The sequence below is a fragment of the Pezoporus wallicus genome, unplaced genomic scaffold (genome assembly GCF_028554395.1).
Source record: "Pezoporus wallicus isolate ANWC-B61680 ecotype Strahan unplaced genomic scaffold, APGP_CSIRO_Pwel_v1 contig_4309, whole genome shotgun sequence".
In the NCBI taxonomy this organism is placed as follows: Eukaryota; Metazoa; Chordata; class Aves; order Psittaciformes; family Psittacidae; genus Pezoporus; species Pezoporus wallicus.
Window position 1 is genome coordinate 3,106,160 of NW_026638191.1, and position 27,913 is coordinate 3,134,072.

A 27,913-nucleotide genomic window follows, 5' to 3' on the forward strand; every position below is an offset into this window, starting at 1 on the left:
AGCTGTCAAGGAAAAAGGTTGCCATGGGCAAACAGTCCTTGCCCAGCCAGCGCTATGTCTGCAGAGCAGTCAGGAGAGAACATTGTTATGTGAAGGCATTCTGAGCAACCTTTTCTTTTGCTTGCTTGGGTACCAGTATTGGGAAAGCAGCAGTAAAGGCATGATGCAGCTTTGGGCTGTATAGGCCTAGCACTTAGCCTCTATGTACTGGTTATAGTGCATGCTTCTGCCTCTTCAGTGCTCCTCTATCTCAGCTGATTTGTGAAAGCAGGGTCGTGGGTCCTGCTGATGATGATGTAGGTGCTGCAGACCCTTCACAGGGCAGGTGATCTCAGCTTCCACAGACCTCTCAAGCTTTAATTTCTTTCAGTAATACTTCTAGCTCTTCTACTGTCAAAATTCTAGGTGTAGGACTCCTGATTCTGCAGAGAGCAGCTGCAATGCTGCTGTTATTCCTTATGGCTTTTCCTAACCTGAATTCCAGGGAATTGCTCCTTTCTGTGGTTGCGCTTATCCATTCTACCTGCTGCTGATGAGGCTGAAGAGAAAGCAGGAGTGGCAAAGAAATGTTGTGCAATGGAAATATGTTGATAATAGCTTTCTTATCCACCTCTGTCCACATAGCATGTCTTGGGTTGGTTGTTTGAATTATTAGTGCTTCTGGAGAGGTTTCCTTGTCTATCCTATATTTAGAAAATGTGGGCAGGCCATGAATTTTAAGATCAACCCTTGTGTTAACAGGGCCATTGCTCATTTCATGTGTTGTAACATTTTGTGTTGGTAATGTTTTCAGGCGGTGATTGAGAGACACGGCATGAGTCACAGCTCTGGTTTTCTTATGGGGTTAGGTAGGTGTCTTGTGCATTTTTAGGGGGCTAGAAAGGAGAAAAAGCAGCAAGAGGAATCTGAAGCACTGCCAACAGCTTTGGTTTTAGTGCCAGAACTGTGATAATCTGGTATTTCCCGTGAAGCCCCAGGTGTTGTGCTGGCTTTATTTTCTGGGTCTCTCCGATTTCTCTTGTCCTTTGTCATCGCAGGGCAAAGCTTAAACATTCACAATACCAAAGACAATAACAGGACTCCCAACACATCCTTAGGTGGATAGCTCATTACATTTAATCCAATATCACAATTTTTGAGAAGGAGAAGCAGCCCAATTCATGATTTCCAGGTGAGCTGAGCTGAGTGTGAGCATCTCTCTGTCCACTCATCCATTCTCCTTCTTCTCTTTGTGGACACCAAATTCCTCTTGTACGTATTTGCTGTCTGCTCACACTCATGGAGAACTACATGTCTCTGAGGCTGCCCCATCTCTTCTGCCACGTGCAGGCTCAGCAGCAGCCTCATTGTAATAGTGGGGGCCCTGGCCTCGAAATGTCTTGGGTGCTTCCCCCAGCAGGAGTTTTCTGCACTGAAGCCTCGGGGCTTGTCTGCACAGGGAGGCTCTTGCAAAACATGCTTGGCCTAGGGTGTGAATTTAAAGGGAAAGAACTATTCTGCACCAGATTCCTGCCTTAAACGGTCTTATTCTGCAGACAAAGGCTGTTATTTTTACCATGCTGCTGGCTGGAATTGGTTGATCCACTGCACCTGACCTGAGCAACCAAAGGCTCTTGCGGGGCAGCTCTGATCTGAGCTTGGGTTCTTGGTGCTGGCTCCAGCTGGCACTGTGGAGGAGGCATGGAGGTGGCAGGGAAGAGGATGGTGCCCTCAGGCTCTCTGTCCACCCAGAAAAGTGGGACCACATCAGAGCAGAGCCTACTTGAGGGGTTCTTGCTACCCTCTGGAGAAGCCACCCCAAACAGGGAGGCTGCACAGACCAACCTGAGTTGACGGTCCCCATTCGTCAGGATTGGGGTTGGATTATCTGCTCGAGTCCAAACCTGTCAGAGCAGCCTGGGACTCGATGAATTACCCTGACTCAGCAGCCCTTCGTGCGGCACTCTTAGTCCACGTGAGCTGCCTGAGTTGCTGGGGCAGTGTGCTGCAGGAGTTCTGTGTAGGCATGGTATTTTGCTATGTAGACTGAGAATACGGTCCTCACCAAGCGCTATCAGACTGGCCATCCTAGCTGCCATCTGTGGCCTTCATGTGCCACAGCATGAAGCTTCCTGAAGCCTTCTCCTAAAACCAACCCCTCCGGTGCTGTCTCAGCCCCACTATGCCTGACCTGGGATGCTGGGGGAATGGTTCTATGGGGAGTTCATTGTGGCCCATGGGCGGACTATACCTGCTAAGCTAAGGTCAGAGGCATGGTAGTGGTCCCCAGCCTGGCTCCTGGAGGCCGATGGAGGTCCCATGCCCCAGTCACACTGGTGCAAGTCTGCTAGAGCTTTCTGTATGAATCATTACAGTGGCTTTTGCAAGGTTTGTATGAGTAGGGAAGAACCTTGGCATTTAGGAATGAGAGAAAAGACCCTGGAAACAGCTTTCAGCCCAGAGGATTGAAGGGACACCATGACAGCACAGAAGGTCACATAAATGAAGCACTCTTTCTTTATGTCTCCACTGAGGCCAAAGGTGGAAGCCCAGACATCCCTAGCTGCTGCTGGCCAGTTTTCACTTGGTACATCTGTACTCCCTGGAAGTTGTCACTGCAGTCACTGAAGACAAGAGCATAGCAGGACTGGCAGAAAGGGAGAGACATTGATGTGAAGCATAGGCCTGCTGTCAGCTGGATTAATGAGGGTAAAAATGCATGCGGGAGTTACAAGCCTCTGGGCATTAGGGTAGAAAAACAGCTCTGTCCTGAGAGAATGCAGAAGACTTCCCTACTGGGAAGTTATTCAAAAGGAGTAAGTGATACTTGCTGCCATGAAGTGGAGGTCCCTGTCTAGCAAAGAGCATGGTCTAACCCAACATGGTACCTCTCTGCAGCATGGTGGTCTTTTCTGGCTGCTCTCTGTGCCTGTCACGAGCCCCCGTGCGTCATCAAAGCCTTCTCCTGTTCTTCGCTGCTGGAGCTGCCCTGCTAACTGAGTTGGCTGCTTGAGGACTCATCAGAGCTGAAATGATTTATCCCTCAGCAGTTTATTGCAAATGAGCCATTGGGAGTCTTTCAAAAGCCATCTTATCTTGACCTAAGCTCAGCTAAATGTTTTAGCAGCATCAGCTTTACATAACAAGTTAGAGGTAGGGGAGAATTCTGGGAGGATAAAGTTTATGTTGATAAATGGTCCTTGCTGACGAGGATCTCCCCCTCAGAGTTACCTGGTTATCAGAGCATCACTGACACAGGAATTACAAGCCAGCTGCCCCAGAAAAATATGATGGCTTGCTTGTTTAGTCTGGGTGTCTGATAAAAGGCCAAGCTATCTGTATGAAATCAGGTAATGCTTTGCCAGCATTTAGATTGTAGAAAAGCCTCTTGATAGAGCCCTAGCACCCCAAATTAATTCCAGTTGGTAGGAACAGGGGAGTATCACATGGGCTGAAAGCTGGGTGGGGAGGACCATGAACAATGGATAAGGATAAACAGCAGTGTGTCAAATTGTCAGGGGAGCGAAGGGGAGCGCAGTGTTGGGAGCTAAAGTCTTGCCAACTGCTGCCCTTCGTGGTGAGCCGTGCATGGTTAACCTCTGCTGTGGTTCCGGGGGGCTCCTGCAGCGGTGAAGAGGAGTGCGTGAGGCTTGTTGGGAAGTTGGATGTGTTTGTCTTTAGTTACCTGGGGAGGTGTTTGAGAGGATCCTTCAGATGGCAGGGCTGATCTGTGGTTGTCTGAGGTGTCTGCTCAGCTTTTGTTCGTGTTCGCAAGGACTTTCCCAGTTAATTGTCTGATATTTTGACCAGACATTTATTTACTACTTAATTACAAAGGGAGGGGTGCAAGCTGAGGAATGGCATGAAAAGCATAATAGGGTAGGCTGCGCTTGACTGTGATGTTTACAGTCTCCAGGATCCCTTGGCTTTGGGTGAGACCCAGGTGTCCTTGCTCATTAAAAAAGCAGATTTGGGATAGGATCTTTCCTCTGTACACATTCGGGGATCCTGTAGCTACAAACAGAAGAGCTTAGTTGAGCAGGAAGGCTTTCTACTCCTGGTGTTTCAAGCTTGACCATTGCATAGAGGAACTGTCCCTGCAGGGACAGACAGGGCATGAGGGTGAAGAGCCTTGCCCAGTGTGAGTACAAGTGGAAGCTCAACTTCTACGTCCTGCAGCCAGGGGGAGAATGTGACCAGAAAGCGACACAGCCTTGAAGCAGCACTGAAGTATTTCTGAGCTGTTTATGACAGTGGAGCTCCTTATGCACCATACCAAACTGGCAGAAAACCAGTATTCAGGTGCCTGTTTGAGAGGATGATTCAGGCCCTCTCGATTTCATGATGAGAAGGCTGCCTGAAGCTCTTCAGTGAGATGTGGGAGGTAGGCAGCATCTCCAGAAATGAGAGGAAGATGAGGCTGGGGTTTAAGGATGATGTTCAAGGTTTTCAAGATCATTGGTTTTTGCAAAGGAAGGAAAAAACATGCATCTCGCAGCCAAGGTGAATTGAGAGAAGGACAAAGATGAGTGATTTTGTTTGTGACTGGAGGCAGCTGGTATGGGCAAAGAGAAGAAAATGGATAGAAGAGGCAGTGTAAAGAACTGGAAGACAAAAGGAGAGATGAGCTTTGTCTTTGGGAACAGGTGGAACATCTCTTTTGCAGCTGGGGACCAAAAGAGCCTCACAGGTCTCAATAATTGATAATGTGGCTAGGTTCCCCATCACCTGCTAACTATTGTGCCCTTGTGCTGATGGCCTTCCTTGCAGGGACCCAGGCATTTACCCAGAGGGGATTTAGCGCTGCCTGTTGGAGAGGATGGGATCAGCTATATCCTTGAAGTCAGCCAGGTCCTGGGGCACTCTGTGGGATGTAGAGTAGATGTGTAGGTTGTTTGTGGGTCTGGATCCTGGTGAATTGGATGGATGTTGCAGGGCTGATCCCATCTTAGGGCAGGGATGTGATCTGCTCAACTTCTGAAAGGTTATTCCAAGCTTACTCTCGTAATCCTGTGATGTGTTGTCCCTCTGAACCTTCTGTTTGGGCCTTTCCAAGTTGATTTTGTAGATGCTGAAGATGGTAAAGGTCTAACCAGGCCTTTCCAGGTCAGCTCCTCAGCACCACTGCACCTTCTACGTGTTGATCAGACACACAGGGCACTTAGACTGAATGTTTCCTACAGAAATGTTCCCCAGCAGAGGAGTTCCCACTCTTTCCATCAGGTTTTCCATACCGTGTCTCAGACCCCTGAGCATCCGTTCCTTGGGTTTCTAGATGGTTGGTGGAATTTTCCTTAAGCTGGAGTGTCTGGACAGAGAGGTGCCTTCTTTGTTATCTAGCTTAACTGCCTTCTTGCTTTTCCATGTCACTCTTGCATAGAGATGGGAACCATCCATGCTTATAATAGAATATGAATCCCACATTGTGCCCTGTCTTTTCTCAGGTCTTCCTTGGATCCCAAACTCCTTCCGCTTGTTGTCACTGCAGCTTAAAATTGGCATTTGTGGTGGCATCCAGAGGTCCTGGCTGCAGCATTGTTCCCCTTGTGCTATTCACAGCACAGAGTCATAACAAGAGACAGTCCCTGCCCCAAGTATATTAAGTGGGATCTTTGAGAGAGGAAATGGAAGCGCAGAGAAGGGTTGTGAATTGTCCCACTTTGCGCAACATTTCTGGGATAAAACCCAGCACTATTAATAGCTTTTTGCTCAATAACCATCCTTTGTTCAGAACTCTGGTTTTCACCTTAAGTTGTTTGTGTTGTGCAGGATCTGTTGGCCAGTTTGGCTGAAGTTCCTACCTTGTGATCTATAGCTAGACATAAAGCAGGTCTAATAAACCCCCATTAATGTTGAACTCAGAATAATCTTTCTGCTTAGGCCACCACTATGATGCTCATTGTCTTTTCTTCACCCACATTTTGCTGCCGCATCATTGGTCTTTGTTTCTGGTTACTTTCATTCTTCAGTGTCACCTACAATATTACTTGTGTCACACCTTCCTTTGTTGCTCTTCCTCAAGTCCTTTGGTGGAGTAGCTGGACAGCCAGCAAGTTTGCTCACATTAAAACCTCAAATTTGCTTTACCTCATTCTTACTTGTTGCCCATGAAAGTTCCATAAGGTGAACTTTGTGCCAAAAATGTTTGTGGAAGCAGAAACTGATGATTAAATTTAAACAAAGAGTCACAGGAAGCAAATCGTAAAATTGCAACTGTATGTTTGTGATAATAAGAGCTCTGTCACTGCTGTCAGGGACAAGAATTGATGGAGGCCACAAAATCTCTTTATCCAACCAAAATGAGCCGGAGTTACTTGATTTTTTTTCTTTTAAGCACAAGCCACAAACTGCTCATGAGCAATTTACAAGCCAAAAATTAGCCAGGATGGCTTTCCAGAGAATAGTTCTGGAGAATATTGCAATAAGCAGTACCCAAGTATAAAATGGGGGAAAATAAGGATAAAAAAATTAATCAGGAAGAGCTGACATCCTTGAGACTCCTGGCAGCCATAAAGCAGCCTGGTTGGGGGACATTTCAGTGTGAGCCACCCATCGCTGCGCTTCAGTGGGGGTCCGGAGCTATTCAGAACAATGCTGGGAAGCCGCACTCTGGACAAGGCAGGAGACACGCTGTGTTAGTGTCTCCACTGGGCAGTGCCCAGAGTCCCAAATGGAATTTACAGCTAGCTGCTTCCCTGCAGCCCATGGAGGAGGGTGGCCCCTTCCTTGCAGGGCTCAGGCGCTCCGTGGGCTCGGCCAGTGCTGTTGGACCCCTCTCTGCAGACAGTGTTCTGCCATGTGCAAAGGCTTCTGCTGGTTTAAATGGAGAGGTCAGTGTGTGGGAAAAGAGCAGAACTTGGCCTGATGTGGGTCATCACTCCAGCAGCAGCAGAGACCCAGGGCATCCTGTGCATTGGGAGCTCATTATATTATAGGGTGGTAATTCCATCCTCAGCTAGTGGGGCTTGGGCACGTATGTATCTGGCTGTCTTGGAAATGCTGTCTCAGGGATTAGCTTTATTTTCTTTCCTTTTTCCTGTGTTAGGATGAAAACCAGACCCGCGGTCACTGTCTGAGGTTCTTTTGGTACCAGTGCTTTAAAGCAGTTCTTGAGTTAACAGAAAGAAAAACCCAAAACTTTTAATCTTTCTAATATAACATTACAGAGAACAAACAAGCCTTTAATGCAAGCCCCAGGGTCTCTTGTGGGGAGATCCTGATAAAAACACTGCTTTCTGTTTTGGAAATACCCTCTGGTGGATTTGTCAAAACCCTACCAGAGACAATGGTGAACTTTCAAAGTTAAGCAGAGACATGGAAAAAAAAATCTTGTAATTAAGGCTGCAAGTGGTTGGCTTTTGTCACGGAATGCTGGAGAACATGATTTTATAGGTTAAAAATCCTCCCACCTCAGTGTTAGAGACTACTAATCGAATTTAATTGTCCAGCTCTTGAAGTGTTTTCTTCTTTGGATGGATGCCTGCTTTGTGCAGTGTTTCCACCTGGTTGTGTATGAAACACTGGGATGTGTCTGGCCCAGGACTCCATGGGAGGTCAAAATGGTTGCAAGCTGGACTGTTGCATCTGGCGCTCACTTGACCTCTACCTGCCCCAAGTTAACATCTTCCTAACTGATCCCAGTGTTTGCTGTTCCGTACCTGCTGATGTTTAGGCATGTTCAAAAACACTTGTTAAAAGTGACTTTACCCTGCTGGGACAGGGAAAGGAGGCAGATCCTGCACTGGCATTCTGCTGATACAGGCTGGGTTTGAATGGAGCTGTGAGGTGCTGCAGATGGTGTTTATGGTCTTCCTGACCTTAGACCTCACCGCTGGGCTCCTCATTCTGTTTAAATACAATATATTGAGAAAGGAGGACAGGGATGTCCAGAAGAGTTGTGCTAAGAGTGAATCCCTAGTCCTTTGCTTTCGCACCTAACTTAGATGGGCACGAGACAGATGAGCTAGACAGAGAGAGGAAGGTTGACTTGTTCATGTGCCTCACACAGGCGTAGGTTGCATTTATGTTTGTAGCCCTTGGTTTTGCAAGTGTGTCTTCTGTCCTCTTGTCTCTGGGAGAGCCCAGGTGGTGCACGCAGTCTCTGTTAAATAAATTTCAGCTCCCGTTTAACTGAGCGGGGTTTTTTTACCCATGTTTTTGGAAACACTCTTGTGGTTGATAGAGCTGTAGAACACCAAATAGTTTTTTCATCCCTTTCTGGAACTGATAATGTTCCACTGATGGCCATTGTACACCAGCAAATCCTTCTCTGTAACCTGAAAATTGCTTTTATCTTTGCTGCGGCCTTAAGGGGTCTGTATGTGGTTTCATGTACAGATCTCATGAGAAAGTTGTAATGAAACAAGGGGTTTTGTTATCTTAGATTGTTTTATTTCCTGGGGTGAGGGTTACACTTTCCTTTGGTGATTGAAAGATAATGAATGCCACCCTGGTCTTTACCAGAATACTAGGACAAGCAATTTGTCCTTAGTGTTCAGTGGCTAAAACAAAGAATAGATGTATTTTGAAGTTTTGGATGCTCTGCGTAATCTGTTTGTTGGCTGGGTCTTGACTGGCCATCCACAGAATATGGGTGGGCCATTTTTCTAACTGATTGTGAAGATAGAGATAAAGCTATATTTTATGAATTGCTGTTTTCAAGGTCATGTGGAAATTGAGCAGTTCATAAAATATATCTTTGAACAAAGATATATTTGATTATAGAAAATATGATCCCAGAATCAATTGGGTATAAACAAGATGTTGCCTTTAGGGTTGAAAACACATTGTTAGAGGCATGAAGAGCAGAAATTGTCACTGCTGTCTTTGTGTGGCTATTGTTTTTGGTTTTAATAGGAACAGAATGAATGACATTTTTCCACCAGACCACTTATGCTCAACTATACCTCCAGGACAACTTCCTGGCCAAAAATATTCAAAACAAACAAACACAATAGCAATTCTACTCCAATTACATTGTTTGCAAACCAGCTAGCGTTCATAGAGTACTAGGTTTGGCAAATCCAAGCACTTCAGTCCTGGATTTTAATATTAGATATTTGTATGTGAATTACTTGTAGCTGTTGTGCTATTCAGGTAACTGTTGGAGTGGCCACATGGACGGGCACCTCTAGCATCTCTTCCCAATCTGTGATAGAAGAGTGCCCTAGCTGTCTTAGCAATTCGGCTGAAAAGCCCTGGGTATTGGGAAGACATCCTTGCCCAGTGGCCAGATGCTCATTGATTTCATTGGAGCTGAGATTTCAGCCTAGGGCTCTGGACCAAATCATACACCAATTTAAAAACTTTCCCTTGAAAGAATAACTAAATATTAAGTGTGGGAAAGAGAAAGACAGAGGAGGAGGAATTTATCAATTGCGCTTTTATGTAAGAGGAGCCAGTATTTATAAGAGGAGAGTGAGCTCACTGGCTTTGTGGAACTTATTCCTGTGCTTTGAGCTGCCAGAAGGATCCTAAATCAGCAAACCTGTTTGTGACTTTTCAGTCAGTTTCCTTTGGCTAATGGGAATTATCATGGAAATAGTGATTGCTGGAAGTCACAGTTTTAAATATACATAATGCTGTGGATTGGTATTGTAGTCATTACTCCTCCCTGACTTAGAAGGCTACAGGATCCTAGCTAAGGGAAAAGAGCTTGTATGGTAGAGATGCTATGGGACATGAAGGGAAGAATAATGTGGTCATTCTGGCTCCAGAAAGGTTTCCAAGCTTCATTACAACCCCAAGTCTGCTGATTTCAGTCTTTTCAGAATCTTCAGACTTCCACTCATTTGGGTCCTCTCCACATCTCTGTGAGTCAGCTGGGTGGGTGTCAGCAGGCCCTCTAGGACATGGGAGAGTGGTTCCTTTGTTGTCATACCTCTTGTCTCCAGCTGTCAGGGTAAGGCACCTCCAGGAACACAAGGTTATGCCTCTGACTCCTGCTGGTGTACCTCTGCAGGAAGGGCACAGCAGCATGGTGCATGCTAGGCACAGAGCACATCTCCTGTGTCCTTGGAGAGCTTTGGGTTATTAAGCCTATGCCCTTGCAGTTACTGCACAGATAGACCCATGGACGGTGGAGGCAAGGCGTGCATGCCCCAAAGCGAGCCACGTCATCTAGTGCTTGCTCCCACAGTGGTGTCCCTACCATCACAGATGGAGTAAGAGAAACATGGATGTGTGTTAATTAAAAGGCCTAGCAGTGGCCGTAACAGAATGCTACCCCTTGGAAATTTAAGTTTGACATTGTGCCTTTCTTGCCTAGGATGCAGAGATCTGATTGAGATGCTGCAGTGTGCGCAGTCAGCACTGTGATAAAGTCTGACCATCCTTTTTTGCATTAACTGGAAATGCAAGTTGCCTAAAGCATATTACAGATAATCTGTTATATTTTATATTCTTAATTTGAAGCCTGTAGTTAATCACTAGTGAGTTGTGGCAGAGGTTGATATAGGGTGATATGTCAGTGTGACGTCAAGGTTCTCTTTGATAGGCTCTGGACTGTGCATGGTTTGTGGAAGTTGTGTCTATCCATTGAATAAAGCTGGGGTCTGTCATACTGCAGATATGGCTTTAGTCAAATACAGCCCTGTTACCTTCAGGAGCATTGGAGGTCTCAGAGGAGCTCTTGTGACCCTGCCACCAAAGAGCTGAACTCCATTCAGAGTCCCAGCTGCAGAAAGCATTTTTCAGCCCCTCTTTTCCATGGCCATGGGAGTTCAAGCTAAGTTACCTTCTCCCTCAGTGGCTCAGAAGGACACAGAAGGATCCTTTTCTGCCAGTTCTCCAGATCCACCTACCTAATTAGTCACCTGCTGTGTGCCAGGCAGTGTGGAGCAGCCTCCAGTGGTTGGCATAGCATCCTCTGGAGCAGGCGAGGAAGATAAGTCATGCCTACTCATGACATCCATTGCCCAGAGGTCCCAGATGTGTCTGTAGATTGTCCACTCTGGAGGATCTCCCACAGTGAGCAAGACACTGCAGTGTTTGTGGCTATGAAGGAGTTCACTGAGCACCTTTTCCAAGATGACTTGCTTCTCTTTCATGCTGCCAAGGGGCTGTTTATGTATGATGCTGTGTGGGTGGGATGTGGTTTTGTTACTGCTCCGTTGTTGGACTCTGTTTGGGCACTTTGCCGGTTCATGATTAATGATGTTTTGAGTTGAGGCTTTAAGATGCTTTCAGGCATACTTCAGGTACCAGAAGTAAAAGAGGTGTTGTTATCATCAAGGTACTTCAATGTAATATCAAATGTAATCAGAAGTGAATTAGTTAAAGCAGTGTGTACATGTAAGTCCTCTTACGGTGGATGTTCAGGCAACTTGTATGGAGTAATTTAGAGCTCAATTTTGTAGGCTTTTGTAAGCCTCTTCTCTCCATGAGATGGTGGTAACTTGGCAGTAGATGCCAGGACTGCTGTCAGAGGGCAAACCTCTCCTGCAAAGGCCTCTTAGTGAAACATGACTCTTAAAACAGGTTAGGGAATTGTGAGCGTTTGTTGATCCTGGCTTTAGGGTAAATTCTTACGGCTAGCAGAACTGGTGTAGGCTGGGATCTAGTGGTTTCCTGCTTTTCATCTGACCTTGGAGTGAGCAAAAACCTGTAGAAAATCTGTATTTCTTGTTGATCTTGGCTCTATCAGGCCGTGCTGCTTTTTCCTTTCTGCAGCACAGCTTACCCTTGGCATGGTTGTCTGCTAGAACTGCCTGGAGAGCCGCAGTCTCTTTTCTCCATCACCTCAGGCTTTGTGAGGCTGGTGGTTCTTCAACCCCATGGAGAGGAGACTCAAATTCAGGTAGAGGAGTGGTTGACAGGTGACTTGTGTGTCCTTGGTTAGGTGTTTTGGCTTGACCTAAGATGTGCTGGCCCCATCCAAGCAGCAGTAACTCGTGTGGATGAGGCTGGGAAGCTGAGAACTGGTGGAAACATGGGGAAATGGGACCTGAACTCCAGCTGGTATACAGCTGAGTCCCTTTGCCACAGATTGTATGTTATCTTGGTATGTATGAAGCTAGCAACTTTGTTTCCCCAATTTGTTTGAAAAAATACTGAAAGGGCAGGAGATTAAAATGACCAAAAATGTTCAGAGCATTAAAGAAAGGGGACACTTTTAAAATCCTCATGTCTGAGCTAAGCTCACGACTTTCTGAGCTACAAGTCTGTGATTTAGACAGGGCAGAGATAGGAAATGGGACAATGTTGAAGCTGAAAATGAACCAAAATGTAAAACTTTCTTTGACATACTCCATTAGCACTCCATGCATTGCTTTGGTCTCTCAAACTACTGTAGTTTACTGCTGGAGGAGGTTGAAAGGTGATTCATTCATAGTTTACAAGTACCTAAAAAGGGAAGAGGTTTCTGGCTGCTAGATGGGATTCAAATCTATCAGAGAAAAGCAGAGTTCTCTTGGCTGGAAGCCAAAGCCAGAGAAATTCAGGCTGGGAAAAAGGCCTGCAGTTTAAACACTACAAATACAAACCAGTGGAAGGTCTTGGGCTGGCATTAAGCAGGCTCATCAGCAGCTAATGGCTCTGAATGAGAGTTCTGTGTCTAAGAGATGCAGGAATTAGGAAGAGAGACTTTCCAGCCCAGAGCAGCTGTTGCAGGAGACCAAGGCTGGGGGTTCCTTTCAGCTGGAGCAGCCTGTGCATGGCTCTGGATGCTGCATCCCAGGCTTGGGGCTCTGCCTGCTCTTCCCATGCTGCCATCCAAGCACAAGCCACTCTTGTAGGGCAACAGTAAGGCACACAGATGTGCTGGTGTCAGGCAGCACAGCTCTTTCTTTGTGCTCAATGCTTTTTGCAGAGTCCAAAATATTTCTGGATTGGATTCCCCTTTCACTGGCTGGATTCAAGCAGGGAATTACAGTCCATGAAGTGTGGCTTGTGAGCTGAGCGTGCAGTCCCTTTCCCTGCTGTTGTGAGACAGACAAAGACATACAGGGAAGCATTTCTCCTTCATTTTTCTGGGCAGGCTCAGCTGGAGGGGTGCAACGCAGGCAGAGCGCCTGCTCTAGGTGAGTGTCCACTCCACCTCTGGTATGTGTCTCTTTGGACCTGCCTATTGAGGAGTGTCATGTAATTTATCACAGAAGCACTAGGCATGAGAGTAACTAGGTATGAGTGAGATGTGACTCATGTTGGTAGGGAGAAATGGGAATAGAGGTCTTGGAAGGTTTCTTGCTTGTCCTTGGCCCTCTGCCTTCAATACTCTCCATGTTTCTGGGCTTTGCTGTGCTCTTACCAGCATTTTCTGGGCAGAGGGGCAAGACTGACACATCTTTCTCCTAGGCCGTGCTGCCTGCTTCATAATTCTGCAGACTGCAAACCTGGAAATAATACAAAGCAGATGCACCAGTGCCAAGGTTAGGACCTTCCTAGTATTTAAAGCACACGTATGCTGTTGGCATGGTACAGGGTGACCTCAGTGCACAATAGGAACCAACGGACACACACATTCAGACAGAATAAATATTTGACAGAGTCTATTTCTCTATTCCCCAAAATGACCCCTATAAAAGCAAGGTTCTGTTTACCTTCCTGGCTCTCTGGGCACAGTCTTCTGAGAAGAGGCAAGCCCTCTTCTCCATTCATTGCCCTGCTGCTCTTCTGGGTGACCCATTTCCAGGCAAGGATCAGGGATATTGGCTTCACAAAACCCAGGACGCTTGGATCTTCACAGAACTAATGAAATTTGGGGAAAACTGAGATAATTTTGTTCAGAAGTGCCAAAGCACAGAGACCTGGGCAGCAGCGCAAGACAACAGTGTGAGCCTGAAGCAGTCGTCTGCATTTGTCCAAGCTGCTTTTTATGCTGTTTCTACCACGTTAGCACATCTGAAGCCCTCCCCATCTTGACTGTGGCATAGATTTCTAGGGAGCCTACAGCAGGCTTCAGTGTGCAAAAGTAAGTCAGGAAGAATATTTGATGGGGTTTATCCTTTTTTCCTTGGTGTATTAAACTTCTTTCCTTTGCACTCCTGGGTCTTGTTTGCTTCTTTGCCTTGGTGCCAATGTAGCTGTGTCAGTGGAAGACCTGGTGTGCTTGGAGCCAGAGCTGCTGTGTAACCCACCCATGTGCTGCCAGACACTTGGTCTGGGTTTGCCTTTCAGTCACTGGGAGCTTTGCCCGACCTACCCATGTTACCCCAAACTGTACATGTCTGTCCATATCTACTGAATTGAGGACAGTTTAGATTCGCATGCCCTTGCGCATAAACCAAACCAATATGAGTCCTCAGAGCCTCCTGACGCTGTAGCATACACATGATGACTGCTGTGCTTCTTATTTTGTATAAGATCACTTGCTGTGAAAAACTTTTAAATACAACCTATGATGACTTAGCTTGGCATGAAGAATGAGTGGAGACATGCAAAGGTCTATAAAATAGCAATTGTTCTAATGAAACCCATCCAATTCCTCCTCCTTTGATCTTGCGAGGTGGAAGAGCAATCAGAATGCAGTAGGCAATTAAAAGACGGCTTGTGCATATTAGAGAGAGGAAATACTTTATCTGTAACACATCTTAGACAAGTGGAAATCATTGTTATGAATATTCTTCAGCCAAACCCAGCAATTTGCTATTTTTTTTTAAGGTTAATGCTGAAAAGGAAAAGGGGAGCTGCCAGTTGAATGAAAAATTGCAAGCCTGCTAATGCTTCTTGTCAGGTTTAATATAAAGCCTGGTAGAGATTGCTAAGAAGTGTTTCCCTCTCTTCGTGATGTTCCACCTGTCTGAAACACCCAGGCAAGCTCACATGCAGAACCAGGCTTCAGACTGGAAAGCCTGACATTGCAGGTCCTAAGACCATTTTAAATAGAATCACAGAATCACAGACCGGTTTTGGGTTGGAAGGGACCTTAAAGCTCATCCAGTTCCCACCTTTCTCATCCTTCATTTGTGCAGGTTTCCACTGCAGCCCCTCTCAATGGCTATTGCTCTGATGCTGTCAAGCTGAATGACCATCCTCTTTAGCAGCTGGCATACAGCATCCATATCACACACTACTGGGGGACTGGGGACTGCACCCCATGACCTGCCTCTGATCCATCTGCAGTGAAACCCTCCTGCTGTGGCTGGTGTGGTGCGGGATTGGCAACACACCTGCAGGCAGTGGCAGAGATCATGTAGGTGTTGGTAATCATCAGCAGCAATGGCAGGATGCAGGGAAAATAGTCTCCAAAGAGCTTGAGCCTCCTGCATCCTGGCTCTGGGCTGGTGGGAGAGCCTGGAGAGCAGCACAAACCCTTGTACTAGCAGGAAAACACATGGGTTCTATCTGTGTAAGGACAGCTATGGAGCAGTGGAGTCTGGAGCAAGCCAGACCTGGGGAGCTGCCCCTGTTCTCCACATGGACATTTCTGACTCCATGCCTATGTGCTGGTAAAGCCTGGGGAGCCAAGCTGGTGTGCAGCCCCTCCCCAGCCATCCCAGGTGAGTGGGCAGCAGTGCTTTTGTCAAGGAGGGGGCTCGGTGTGCTCACATAGCTCTGTGCAGCCTCTAAAAGAGGCAGGTTTCACATTGTCTGGTTTCTGGTTTTGTAGCTGTCCCTCCCAAGCTGAAGAAACTGAAAAGCCCAAACGTTCACGTTGGTGAGAAGATTTCACTGAAATGCGAGGCGACTGCTGGAAACCCTCAGCCATCCTACAAGTGGTTTAAAGATGGCAAAGAGCTGAAGAAGAGCAAAGACATCCGGATCAAGTATGGGAATGGGAAGTAAGTATGGCATGGGGCTGCTTGGCCTCTGCTCACTAACTCTGAGTGTCTGGGTCTGTGGGAACATCTGGGTAGAAGTGATGCTGTGCTCTCTGTGTCGCAGCTGAGGGATACTGTGGCACTTCCTTGGAGTCACAGGACCATGCCCAACCCACTTACCATGCCTGGGAGAGTGAGCAAGATTCTCAGTTTCCTAAGAAAGTAGCAGAGAGAGAGGAGCAAGGCACACACAGGATAGCTCTTGGGTTTGTAGACGGGCTTCTCCTTGGGTAACTGTGTCATTGGATATCCGAGGTGGGAGATAACTCTTCACCTGCTAGCTGTAGACTGGTTGCAAGCAGCTCAGGTTACCTGGGGTGAATTCTGCTTTGTTACTATGGGTTTGAATGCAGAAGCTGTGCAAACCCAGCAGTCACCCCACCAGCCCACAGCAGGCATCCATGAGTGGGCAAGGAATCACTGTTATCCCAAACTTAGGTGGACTCAAAGCTGTCTAAGACAACTGCAAGGATGCAAGAGCACATCATGATACTGATTAGGATTTGTAGTCACCGTATCTCACGCAAGACCTTGTGTTGCTGCACCCAGGGCAAGCTCCATCGTGGCTGCCCCAACTCCCCCCTGAAGTGAAGCCCTCAGGTAGCTGCTCTCAGTGAGCATCATCCTAGGGACCACCTCACTGGGGCAGTGCAAAAACACCAGGAGAAATAGGTGACTAGCTAAGGGGTTCTCACTTGGAATTAAGTGAAGCCATGTTGATATTTTTCAAGGCCAACTACTTACATCTGATATGCTTAAAATTATTCCATCATTGTGACTATGCTTACATTCATACATCCTGACCTAGCCAGCAACAGTCAGCTTGCAACTACCCGAGCCCTTGGAAAACTTGTTAATTCTTTGTTAACATATGTTATGTCTGAGTGTGTGAAAAATAGCTCGTCTCTTCTCATTACGGACTTCAAAGAGTATTAACTTTAAAATTAGAAGCCGTTAAATAATCGCTTAGATCAGTTAGTCCTGGAATGAGTCATTATCAATTGCTCCAATTTAACATTGGTCCTGTTGGCTCTGATTTCAAAGTCACATGTAGAATGGTTGACCTCCATTAAAGTAACTGTAGGGTTTGTGGCTGTTCTGGGAAAAGGCAGAGAGGTGGTCAGTATAAGGTTTAGGCTAGAAACACCAGGGAATCCAGAATAACTGGCTTGTTATTGATGCTGTCTGCTCAGGAAGGGCTGTCTGGGATTCCAGGCAGCAGAGGAAGGGCAGAACTGTGCCCGTCTCTTTGCTCTGTTGTCCTCAGTATTTCTGTGGGCCTTGTTAGCCCCGTGGCCTCAGTTGTTTACTGGTGGGTACTGGAGCTGGGATGCCCAGGAGGGATGTCTGCACCACCCACTGCAGCCCTGCGTGGGAATCCTGCTGGTCCACCCATGTGGACACTGCATCCTGCAGGCAGGCAGCCTGTGGGACCCTGAGCTCAGTGGTGCTGTGTCTCACAGGGATGTTGGGGTGCTGTTTCCCTCAGAGCTAGAGAGCAATCAGCACCAGACTAAACACCCATCAAGTCTCTCTGGTGATAACAACAAGCGCCTCTTGCAGCATTTCCCTGCTGTGCTCCCAGACACCATAGTCCCTCTTGCCTCCTGGCACCCCGTGTCCAGCACAGAGCTGTGACAGGGTGGCATCCCACCCACAGTGGTGCAGGAGTTCATGCACTCCCTGTGTCAGGGACATAAACATATGGAAGAAGGTTGATCCTCTTTCCTCAGGACACTGCTGTCAAGTCATAATTTTGCATTTACCAGTTTCCATGGCAATGCGTTGGCTGACAGCCTGCCAGTGACAGGCCAGAGACACGCTGTGCATGCTAGAAGTGCTTCTTGCTGGCAAAACAAGCCCAAGGATAAACATTTTAAAGAAAGCTGAGCACCTGCCTCCTACAGTGCCTGAGGCTTCCTCAGCAGCAAAGGTGTAAGCCCAAAGCCCTCACTGTTCTCAACCCAGAATCACAGAATCCCAGACTGGTTTGGGTTGGAAAAGACCTTAAAGCTCATCCAGTTCCAACCCCCTGCCATGGCAAGGGACACCTTCCACTACGCTCCAAGCCCCATCCAACGTGGCCTTGAACACTGCCACTGATGGGGCAGCCATAGCTTCTCTGGGGACCCTGTGCCAGTGCCTCAGCACCCTTATAGTAAGCAATTTCTTCCCAATGCCTAATCTCAATCTCCCCTCTGTCAGTTTAAAGCCATTCACCCTTGTCCTGCACTACATGCTCTTGTAAAAACATCCCTCTCCATGTCTCTTGTAGACCCCCTTCAGGTACTGGAAGAGCTTCCCATCACTGCCTTTGCTCCCTGCTGTCATTAAAACATGTCCTTAAGTGGAGAGCTTGCCTATGTGGGGCTGGAGCCTGGCTACAGAGATTAGACTCAAGCAGTTGTTGATCTGGGACAGCTCTGATGTCAGAATGGTGAAAAAGGTCAACCCCGTGTTGACCATTTGCCCCTTGTTGAATAGTCAGCAGTAAAGGAACACTCTAAGCAGATCTGGATGGGTCTGTGCGCACCGAGTCTGGCATCCTTGGCTTTCAGGCTCTTCTCTCCATGGAGTTTGCTAGGTCTCAGTGCTTGAAAACTCTTAAGAGGGCAGAGTCCTTACTGGTATTGGACCTGTCTCTTTTTGGTCTTGATACCATGCAGTGAACACTAAAAATTGCTCTGTGCAAGCAGCATGAGTATCGAGGGAGCCCTCATGGTTTTGCATATCTCCATTAAGTATCTGAGTTTAGCAGTGGGACCCAAAACTGGATATGGGATATGGGTGTGCATAATTATTTCCAGCATGTTGTTAGGAGGAGGCTCCAGGGAAGGGTAAGTATCCTAAACTGTAAAACTCGGAAGGGAAGTCCTACTCTATGATGATTAATTAAAGAATAATGGGGTTTATACATCTGGCTCCACTTAGAGATAACACTGGTCTCCAGATAATCCCTACTCACCCTTTCAGTTCGGAGCAGAGTGGGGTTTCCAGAGGGCTGGAAATAGAGCACTGGGGAGGGACTTCCATAGAGAAAGTACACAAAAAGCTCCACAGCATCTGGCCAGGTGTGCAGGATCACTAGTTGTCTGCTGGAGCCAGGCAAACGAGCCCTGCCAGGATGGGGAGGTGTTTTCCATACTGTTTCTCTTGGTCCAGTGAATCCCAAGCAGATTGTCAGGCCATTTGTCTGCAACTCTGAGGTCCTTCAACAACATGCAGAGGATTAGGGTGGAAGGCAAGAATAGGGTTGCCCTCTGTGACTCATTCCTGCTCTGTGCCTGTCTTTCCTCTCTGTGTGTTTAAAGAGCCTTGAGATTTCTAACTACCAACTGTGACTGAAGACTGTTCTTTGTGATCAAGTTTTCATCTGGTCCCACTAGAGTAGATCTCTGTTAAAGTAAGGGCAGTATGTGTTTGTAAGGAGGAGAGGAGCAGTTAACTGCAGTTCAGCTCTTCAGCTTCTCCATCAATCCTCTTCCCTCTTGTGTTTTAAACTTACTGGCAAAAAGTTTGGTACCATCAGCCAAAGGAGTCAGGTTTTTTTTTCTGATGGATATTTGCTGAAGGGAGGGGAACAATCCTGATTCCTCCTTTCTGAACTGCATGTTCCATCTGTAATTAGTAACAGGCAGGGGCAAGCCTAGCTTGCACAAAATGGAAACTTCTCTTTAAGGTAGAAGAAATTATTGGCTGGAATTTTATCTCTGGCTCCATTTAAATAAAACACAGTTGATGGGGAACCTAGAGGAATTACCCAGAAAGAACTGCCTGCAGTAGTGGAAGTACAGCACAGTGAGTGGCTCTCCCTCTGAGCTGCCAAAGCGATGCCATTCTCTGCTGAGTGCATCTGAGATGGGACTGAGGCTGGGTTCTGACTCTCTGGATGTCTGGCAAATGGTCAAATGCCAACTGTGGAGAAAGCCAGGAGAGTTTCTGCTTGTGGAGGTGTAGAGAACCTGACTCAGTTCAGGCTGTGCTCAGGGCTCAGCCCTGAGACATGTAGATTCCCAGCTGGAGTCAGAGGGGGTTCAGGAGCCTGGTAGTCTCCTCACTGTGGCTGTCCTTACAGCCTCTTCTCTTTGTGTGCTCTTTTAGCAAGGGAGATTGCTGTGGTGATGAAGTAGGCGCATCATTAGATTGGAGAGGGCTGTGGCAGTTCAGTTTGGGACAGGCTGACCATATGACATCCCATGGGAGTAGTGTCCTACTTTCAGTATCACCAGGAATCCCTATTGTTAGCCTGTAAGTGGAGCCAAGGGATACCCTCCTCTCCTGTTTCTGTACAGTAGTCCCTCAGGCATTCCTAGCTGGGGCAGATTCATTGCTGGGGTCTTCCTTGTAATGCTCCCTGCTGTAGATTATTCCCCACCCACAATGAATGGGGCTGTGGTCTTCCCTGTACAGCTCACTGCTCTGGAATGAAGGCAAAAAAAAAGAGATCATAATGCCAAAGCAGCAGGGGAAAGAGAGTGCCAATAGAGATAAATGATTTCCTAATTGAGCCTGGAGACAAGGAGGGGCAAAGAGAGCTGTTGAAGCCTTGTGGGAGCCAGAGTGAACCCAAGCAGGCTATACCACCACTCTGGCAGGGGTCTTCAGGCTGACATTTTTAAACAAAGGAAAAAGCTCATTTGACAATGGATCTTGCAAGAGCAATTCCAGATGCCTCGAAGCTAAGACTCTTCTCAAGCACCGGTGTTGTTATAATCACCAGGGGAGCTTCTGCCTTGCTAACTCTCACGATGTCATTATAAGTCTCCGATACTTGGGATTTGGTTTTAGCTGCTGAAGGCACTTTGTTGGAGGGGGGTGTGAAGGAGAGCATCTCCTTTGTTTGCCTGTCTGTTGTTTTAAAGGAGATGATGGACGTCATCTTGGCCAATGCACCTGGGACTGAACCAGGGAATTTGAGAACTGAAAGGAGAAGCAGTTGGGTCTTGAGCTAGAACAATCCACAAGCCTTGCAAGTTGGAGCTCCTAGGAGATTCAGGGAATGGGTATTTAATGAAACTTGTCTCAGTTACAGTGGCTAACAAGTTACGGTCAGATGCCGGGTTGCTTCAACTGATGGTGTGTGCAGAGTGAGAGGTGGAAGGAGTTTTATGTGCCTGCAGTGTTGTGTGGTTTTTCCAGTGATGTTGGCTGCTAAAAAAAACAGCGGGGGAGGATAAAATTTCTCCCTACAGACCTTAGCCCACTGTGGCTGCAGAATGTCATAGATAGGTTGAAGCACTCATTGAGACATGACCTGAAATCCCATTCATCCAGCGTGAGTTAAAATGTTTTGCCATGGGGAAGGAGGGCTGGAGGGCTGAGGTTGCAGGCAGCTCACCTGCGACACAGCACGTTATGTATCTATAAGCATGAATTTTCCAGGTTCCCCTAGAATCCTAGGTTTGGGAGCATATCACAGATGAAGACTGATATGCAACCTGCTCTAGTGAAAGGTGTCTGTGCCCGTGGCAGTGGGTTGGAACTGGATGAGCTTTAAGGTCCCTTCTAACCCAAACTGTGCTGTGATTCTATGGTTCTATGACAAGTAACACAAGGGATCCTGTGCTGACATTTGACCTGTGCATCAGCCTTAACCCAGAATTCAGCTTTTACGTAGGTATTGATTTCACACCCTGGCAGCTGCTGCAGGCTGGCCTAGCACAAAGAGCAGCAGCACACACAGGTTTGCCTCTCAACAGAGCGGCCACAAAGTCCGCTCCAGGGACTTGTGTGTGGTTGCATTACGCTGCCTCTCTTGCCCTACGCCTCTTCCCATTGCAGGAACATCTGTGGCAGCTCAGCAATGTGGCCCCAGGTTGAATTTCAGGATGGAGAGGGGTTGCACAAGTGACCCTGCTCTTTGGAGTGTACTTATTGATCTTGTTCCCTTCTGTTGACATTGCATGACCCAGAAGGGACTCCAGCTCTCACTCTGAGACCAGTGTCAGTGTCAGCTCTACAGAGTGAGGACTGGTCGAGTCTTCAGTTTAAAATCAGCCTGTCCCAAGCCTGGGCACAGAGAGACAACAGCACTGCTGAGCAGAGAAGGGGCAAATCTGCTTTTCAGGTTAGAACAGCACTTTAATGTTGGGGGACAAGGGTAGGAGACAGAAGGCAGAGGGGATCTGGGGATGGAACCTCTGTCCATATGGACTGGGGATGGTCCTGTCCTGGGCACCTGCAAGGACTTTAACTGTGTCCTACAGTTCTCCCACAGTTCCTGCAGCTCAAAGTCTGAGTGGGGCAGATGATGGTGTGAGGGGAGGAAGGAGGACTTCTCCCCCGGCAGAAGGGATGGTGGCAGAGCTGCAAAGTCTGAGTCTTCCTGTCCTTACCCCTTTTATGTGATTGCTTTGTTTGAGGCAATTTCTTTTCCCCTTTCCCATTTGCTGTTTCTGTAGCTAATCCTGAGCTAGCCAGATCATGCCCTAGAGTGCCTAGCAGCCAGCATAGAGCCACTTGTTTTCCTCAAGCCCTCCAAGGCACCCTTGGCTTGCCTGGCTCTGTTGTGCTGCCAGCTCTGTGTAACTGCCTCTGAAGGGCAGGAAGACATTGGGGTGGTTTCCATCTGTCTGTGCAGGGCAGAGGATGCTCCTGGTTGCCACTTCCATCCTGCCAGACAGAGGTGCTTTGCCACAGCCATCCCCACTCTGCTTTGTGTTGCAGTGATCCCTTCTACCTGATTTTATCCCCCTGCGTGCTGAGGAAGATTAATGTTTTCTCAGAGGCCAGGGCTCTGATAGCCCAGCTCCAGCCGGTGGGGCTGCCTCAGATTTGATGGTTGCTGGACACCTCTTCTTACTTTAAGCTGAAGAATTAGATATTCTGAATCTTCTTTGCAATCATTAATCTGCTCTCTCAGGGCAAATGCACCACCGTGAAAAGTGCCAGGACAGCACATAGGCTCCAATTAAATCTTTGGCAGGAATGTGAGCAGTAGACATTACAGCAATTACTGGCCTTTCTGTTCTCTGCAATATTGGTGTGCTTCCTGCTACCAGCTCTGTGCAAACAGAGGGGAATGGAGTTAATAGATAACCACAGCAGTGTATTCAGTGTGTCCTTTGCAAGGGTCATGTTTGGGAATTTCCTTTTCCTAGGATCTTGGGTGTGTTTACTATGTGCAGTGTTCTTCATTGACAATTTAGGGGCTATATACAGTGTAGTCTTCAAATTCTCTTCATCGGCCAGTTCCTCGACTTCACTACTTACATGTTAGCTACCCTATTTTTAGAAGACTAATAAAATACTATAACAGTAGTAATCCTAGAGCTATTTGTGTCCTGAATGATGCAGAAGAGGCTGAACTCACACAGGGAGTGCCGAGTTCACAGCAAAATGTAGGTGTCTTGGTAGCAGCTTTTGGCAGCTGCATTCTTGCTCAGAAACGAATGGCTTTGTGAGGAGATGACCTGGGAAGACAGTCGCATTTTCACTTGGCAGTAGGTAAGGGGACAAAAATGATTCAAGCTTGACCAAAGTGGAGGTGAGAATATGACTTCTGTCGTGAACAGTTTCTCCTTGGCTGAGATGAAGTGCCTGTTTTCTTTTCCTCTGACTATACCGGAGGCCCAGCCTCACGATTAGATGTCTGACTCTGAGATGTCTAAATTACAGCAGATGAGGCCACCCTTCCAGGCCAGAATTTACCAGGGTCTCTGTGTAGGTCCCAGCCAAGGGCTAATCTCCCTGCTTCCCATTGTGGTCTGGTATTGACACTGCAAAGGGTGATTTACTCATCCCTCCAAACTGCCCTCTGGGGGGACTTTTCTCATGGCCAGAAAGGTGTTTGGTGGGGATCTTCTTCTGGCCAGGCTGAAGGTCTCCTCATGAATGCTATCCGCCAGAGCTTGCAGACAACATATTCCCCATGGCTTATTCCTCCACTGGCACTACAGGAGATAATTAGTGCGTGGCTAAGTCATATGTGCTGAGGGTCAGAAAAGACAATGAGGCAGATTTTCCCCTGGAGTAAAGAAATGTCAACAGAGTTGCACTGCAGTGAAATGATGGGATCTGTCAGTGACCCTGGCCCTTTCACTGAACAAACAGCCTGGGGTAGAGCCTTCCTCCAGAAGAATGGCATCCTCTAGCAGCAAGGCACTCTTGTGAACCAGCAGTCTGGGGCTTTCCCAGGGGCTGGTGTCCCCAAGAGACACGCTGCCCACAAGGGTAGCAGGAGACTTGATGCAAAACTCCTGTGCACAGCTTAATTCCTTGTATGCTGCTACTTGGTATTGCTGTAAAACCACTCCTCAGACCTCAAGTGAACAAAGTACCTGCCTGGGGGCAGCAGGAGGAAGGATGCAGACTTGAAAAATGACCATTCCCTAGCCAGTTTTGAGGTATTTCAGTAGCCCTTGGAGATAGTAGAATATAACAGAAACAAAGTGGTCATCTTTGCCGCACACAGACCAAGGTCTAGTCTCTTTTACATCCTTCGGTTCAGTTCTTCAATGCACAGGCATTATCCATGTGAATTAAAAGGCACATGACTAATGCTGTGAAACAAGTTATCTCTGGCTATTTCAGTGCTGCCTGGATAGGGAAATTGTCTTTACTATGGCCACCCTCAATATTAAAACTAATCTTCATCTGCACTCTTCATCTCTCCCCTCCAAGTCTGTTACTTTACATTATATAGCATTATATTATATAGTGAAGGCCAAGAGTAGCTACGCCATTGGTCTGGAGTATGAAAAGCAAGAAAAAGACCTTGAATTTTTCAAGGGGATCTTGCAATCCAGGAGAACTTCAAACTGTGCTGAATAATAAAAATAAGCACTTTTGATAGTACAACAGTCTTGTGCATTAAACCAAATTAATCCTCTTTGGTTTCACCTTGAATCTGATAAGCTATAAATGCCAACGTTGCTTTTTATTCTGCTCACATACCTCTCCAGTTCCAGGTAAAAGACCAAATGCCTCCCATCCTGTTCTTAGAGAGAAATCTGCCAGGTGTGCCCCCTTTCATTACCCTTTTGTGTTACTAATAACTTCCTGATTTCTATCTTTGGGGCTTAAACCCCTTTATCTGTAGAAGATCATGTACGTAGGTGATATTCTAATGCTGTAGTGGATTTTTCCAGTTCCTACACCTGGTGAAACATGCTGTGCAACTGAGATTGCAACACAGCCAGTTATCATTAGGGTATCTGTCCTCCGGCAGCTGAAGGCAGTGTGTTGGTTAATGCTTTCAGCTCTGCTCCGGCAGATAGCCTCAGCATGGTGTGCGAGGGTGGTGTGTTCTACAGGACTTGGAGTTAGAGCTCTTCCAAGCTGCTTTCAACACGTGCTGCCTGCTTTTCTGCTCTGCATTGCAGCAATAGCTACCAGCCTGTCGTAGGGGTAGTTTATGAAACAGATGGTGTAGTCTGTCAGGGAGGGTTGAGACAGCCAATGGCTGGGTGTGCTAGGGACAGTGTTGTCAGAGTTGCACTACAGCCCAACAGAGGCAACCCCTTCATTGGGCACCCATTGTATCTTCCCAGCAAGATGCATGGGAAAGCTTTAGCTCAGAGGCAGATGAATTTGAGGTACTTTACCTGGGAAGTTTATGTGAGGGCCTTAAATACTGTTGAGTTTTTCTGTTGTGGTTTATTTTTAAGGGGGCACAGGTTGCCCAATAAGTGGTAAATGCTCCATCCCTGGCAGTGTTCAAGGTCAGGCTGGACAAAGCCTTGGGCAACATGGTCTAGTGTGAGGTATCCCTGCCCGTGGCAGGGGGCTGGAACTACATGATCGTAAGGTCCCTTCTAACCCAAACCATTCTGTGATTCTATGCACAACCCAACTGCCACCAGGCAGCAACAGGCCCTGGAGGCCTATAAATGCTTCACTGTCTATTGCTGCTTGACTCCTAAGGCACCACAGCAGTGAGGACCACGGTGCCCAGGACTGTCACAGGTTGCTCTAAGAGACTTGAGAAAATACAGAGGAGCACACAGCACAGAGCCAAGGCGGCTTTGCACCACTCTGCTTCTTCAGGCTGCTATGTTGGAACATGTTGGTCCACATAACTGGCTTGGCACAGTGGCTTAGGGGAGACCTAGGGATTTAGAGATCTTTGCATACTGTCAACATTCATTTAAAAATTGCACCACATGGGGCCTAAACTTGTGCAACTGAGCACTTGACCGCATCCTGTAAAACAGGGCAGAGCCCATATCCTGGGAGCTCTACCAAGCTGTCTCCAAGTGCATTTAATTTACTAATATAACTAGTGAGATGTTCATGCTGAGTCCTTGCACTGTGCCTCCCATGAGAAGAGGATGTCAGGGTGTTAAAAAGATGACTGTTTCTGTGAAGGACTTCCTATGGATGATGATGTGCACAGCCCAAAGAAAAGTCCTTCTCAGATGACACGTTAGCATTGTAAACATTCCAAAGCTAATGATTATTTTCCACATGTCAGAGCCATAGGCCACTGGGACCTCTTTCTACACCTGGCAGTGTTTCCAAGTCTCTAAATAAAGTGACTGTATGACAGACCTGAGATAAAAGCTTTGGGTAGAAAGCAGAGAGATGTTCTCATGAGAAGAGACCACAGGGTGTTTTTTGATAAGCTGGCTAACATGAAAGGAGATGTAGTAAAACAGAGGGCCTAATGCGGGAGTCCCACTGCTGGCTCATGAGTGTTACTCAGTGTGTGTTGAAGACTCCTGTAGATCTTTATTAAAGTAGGCAACAAAAGGTTTTGGCTATTAGTGAGAGAGGCATCCCAGAGAATGAGACGTCTGCCATAGGTGGGTGATGCTCGTCTTCTCCATAGCACCTAAGAGCTCTGTTGCTGAGCTGCTCCCTGTCCTATGTAGCGCGTAGCACAGGTTGTTAGCTGACACAGGCATCATTCCATACATCATCTTCTGCTCCTTCTAGGTGCTTCTGACTGGTTTAATGATTGTGTGCAGTTCAGCCCCACATATCTGTAGTACATTGGAGTGTGTGTAATTGGGGGATACAAAGTACTTCCCCTATTAATAGGCCTGGATGAAGCTACATGCTAGCTGTCTGGGTGAAACCACAGGGTTCGATTTGCAGGCTGGGAAAGGATGAGTGCCCCCCAGACACTGTGGGTGTTTGTGTTTGAGTGTGTGGCACTCAGTGCAGTCACTGAAGCACTGGACTGCTCAGCCTCCTGGCTGAGGAAGGCGCAGAACACACATCTCCACTTCTCCATCTCGCAGGAAGATCCTGCTGTCCATCAATAAAATGGCTTTTCTCCAGCATAAGAAAGTCTGTCTGCTGGGATGCTGGTGGGCTCAACCCCTAGCAAGAGGTGGGAGCAGGTCTCAGACCAAACCATGGCAACATGCTAAGAGCAGTGGGCTCAAAGGGAGATGTTAATTTAGGAAATAAGGGTGGCTGTGATTCCTGGGAAGGGTCTCATTTGAATTCTGACCAGGCTTGGGTGCCTATTCAGCGCGTGAGGTCAGGCAGGCCATTGTCTCAAGAAGGGGTGATGTCCAAGGCAGTGTACCCGGGCCAGGAATGGTTATCAGTTCATGAGGGTGGTTAGCAATCTAGTAAGAAATATCTGCTGTACTTTTCAACAGAAAGATTTCCAGACTGCAGTTCAACAAGGTGAAGCTGGAAGATGCTGGGGAATACAGCTGTGAAGCGGAGAACGTTTTAGGGAAAGACACCGCAAAAGGCAGCCTGAATGTGAAAAGTGGTAAGTGAAGAAGCCAGCAAATGTCTTGTCTGCCATTCACGCAGAAAGTGGGAGGTTCTGCACATGATCTGTCTTTTATTGTGTTTCATGCTTTTAGGATATTGAGTAAAACAGTCTTGGGAGATAAGAAAAATGCAGCTTAGCATAAATGTTTATCTTTGTTATCTGTCAGTGGCAATGTGGTTAATTTACATTTTAAATAAACTTACAGTCTATGTATTTTTTTTAAGGGGGTACAGAGGAAAGAAAGCTGGTGGGCTCAATGTTTTCTTTTTCTAAAAGAATTTCTGAGCAGCAAAACTCGCCAGAAGACAAGTAATTAAACCATAGCTTTGTGATGAGTGAAGTTGCTTCTGGTTTTCATCCTAGAATGTGTGCTCCATCTCTTAGAGCTCAGCGGATGGAGTCTGAGGTTAGGTGGTTTTATTATTATCATGGTTATAATAATTATATTGCTTAACATGATGGTTTGGTTGCGCCCTCCAGCTCAGAAAGTCTCTAC

The 27,913-nt window shown here is 47.1% G+C and overlaps 1 protein-coding gene across 5 annotated transcripts in view; it reads left to right on the forward strand.

Moving 5' to 3' along the window:
* Positions 1–27,913, forward strand: part of NRG2 (neuregulin 2) — a 152,183-nt gene that overhangs the window by 78,320 nt on the left and 45,950 nt on the right. For all 5 annotated transcript variants that reach the window (XM_057409887.1, XM_057409886.1, XM_057409888.1 and 2 more), the window contains exons 2-3: positions 15,527–15,698; positions 27,293–27,411. In XM_057409887.1, coding sequence (XP_057265870.1) covers positions 15,527–15,698; positions 27,293–27,411 — 291 coding nt within the window. The remainder of the gene's footprint in view (positions 1–15,526; positions 15,699–27,292; positions 27,412–27,913) is intronic.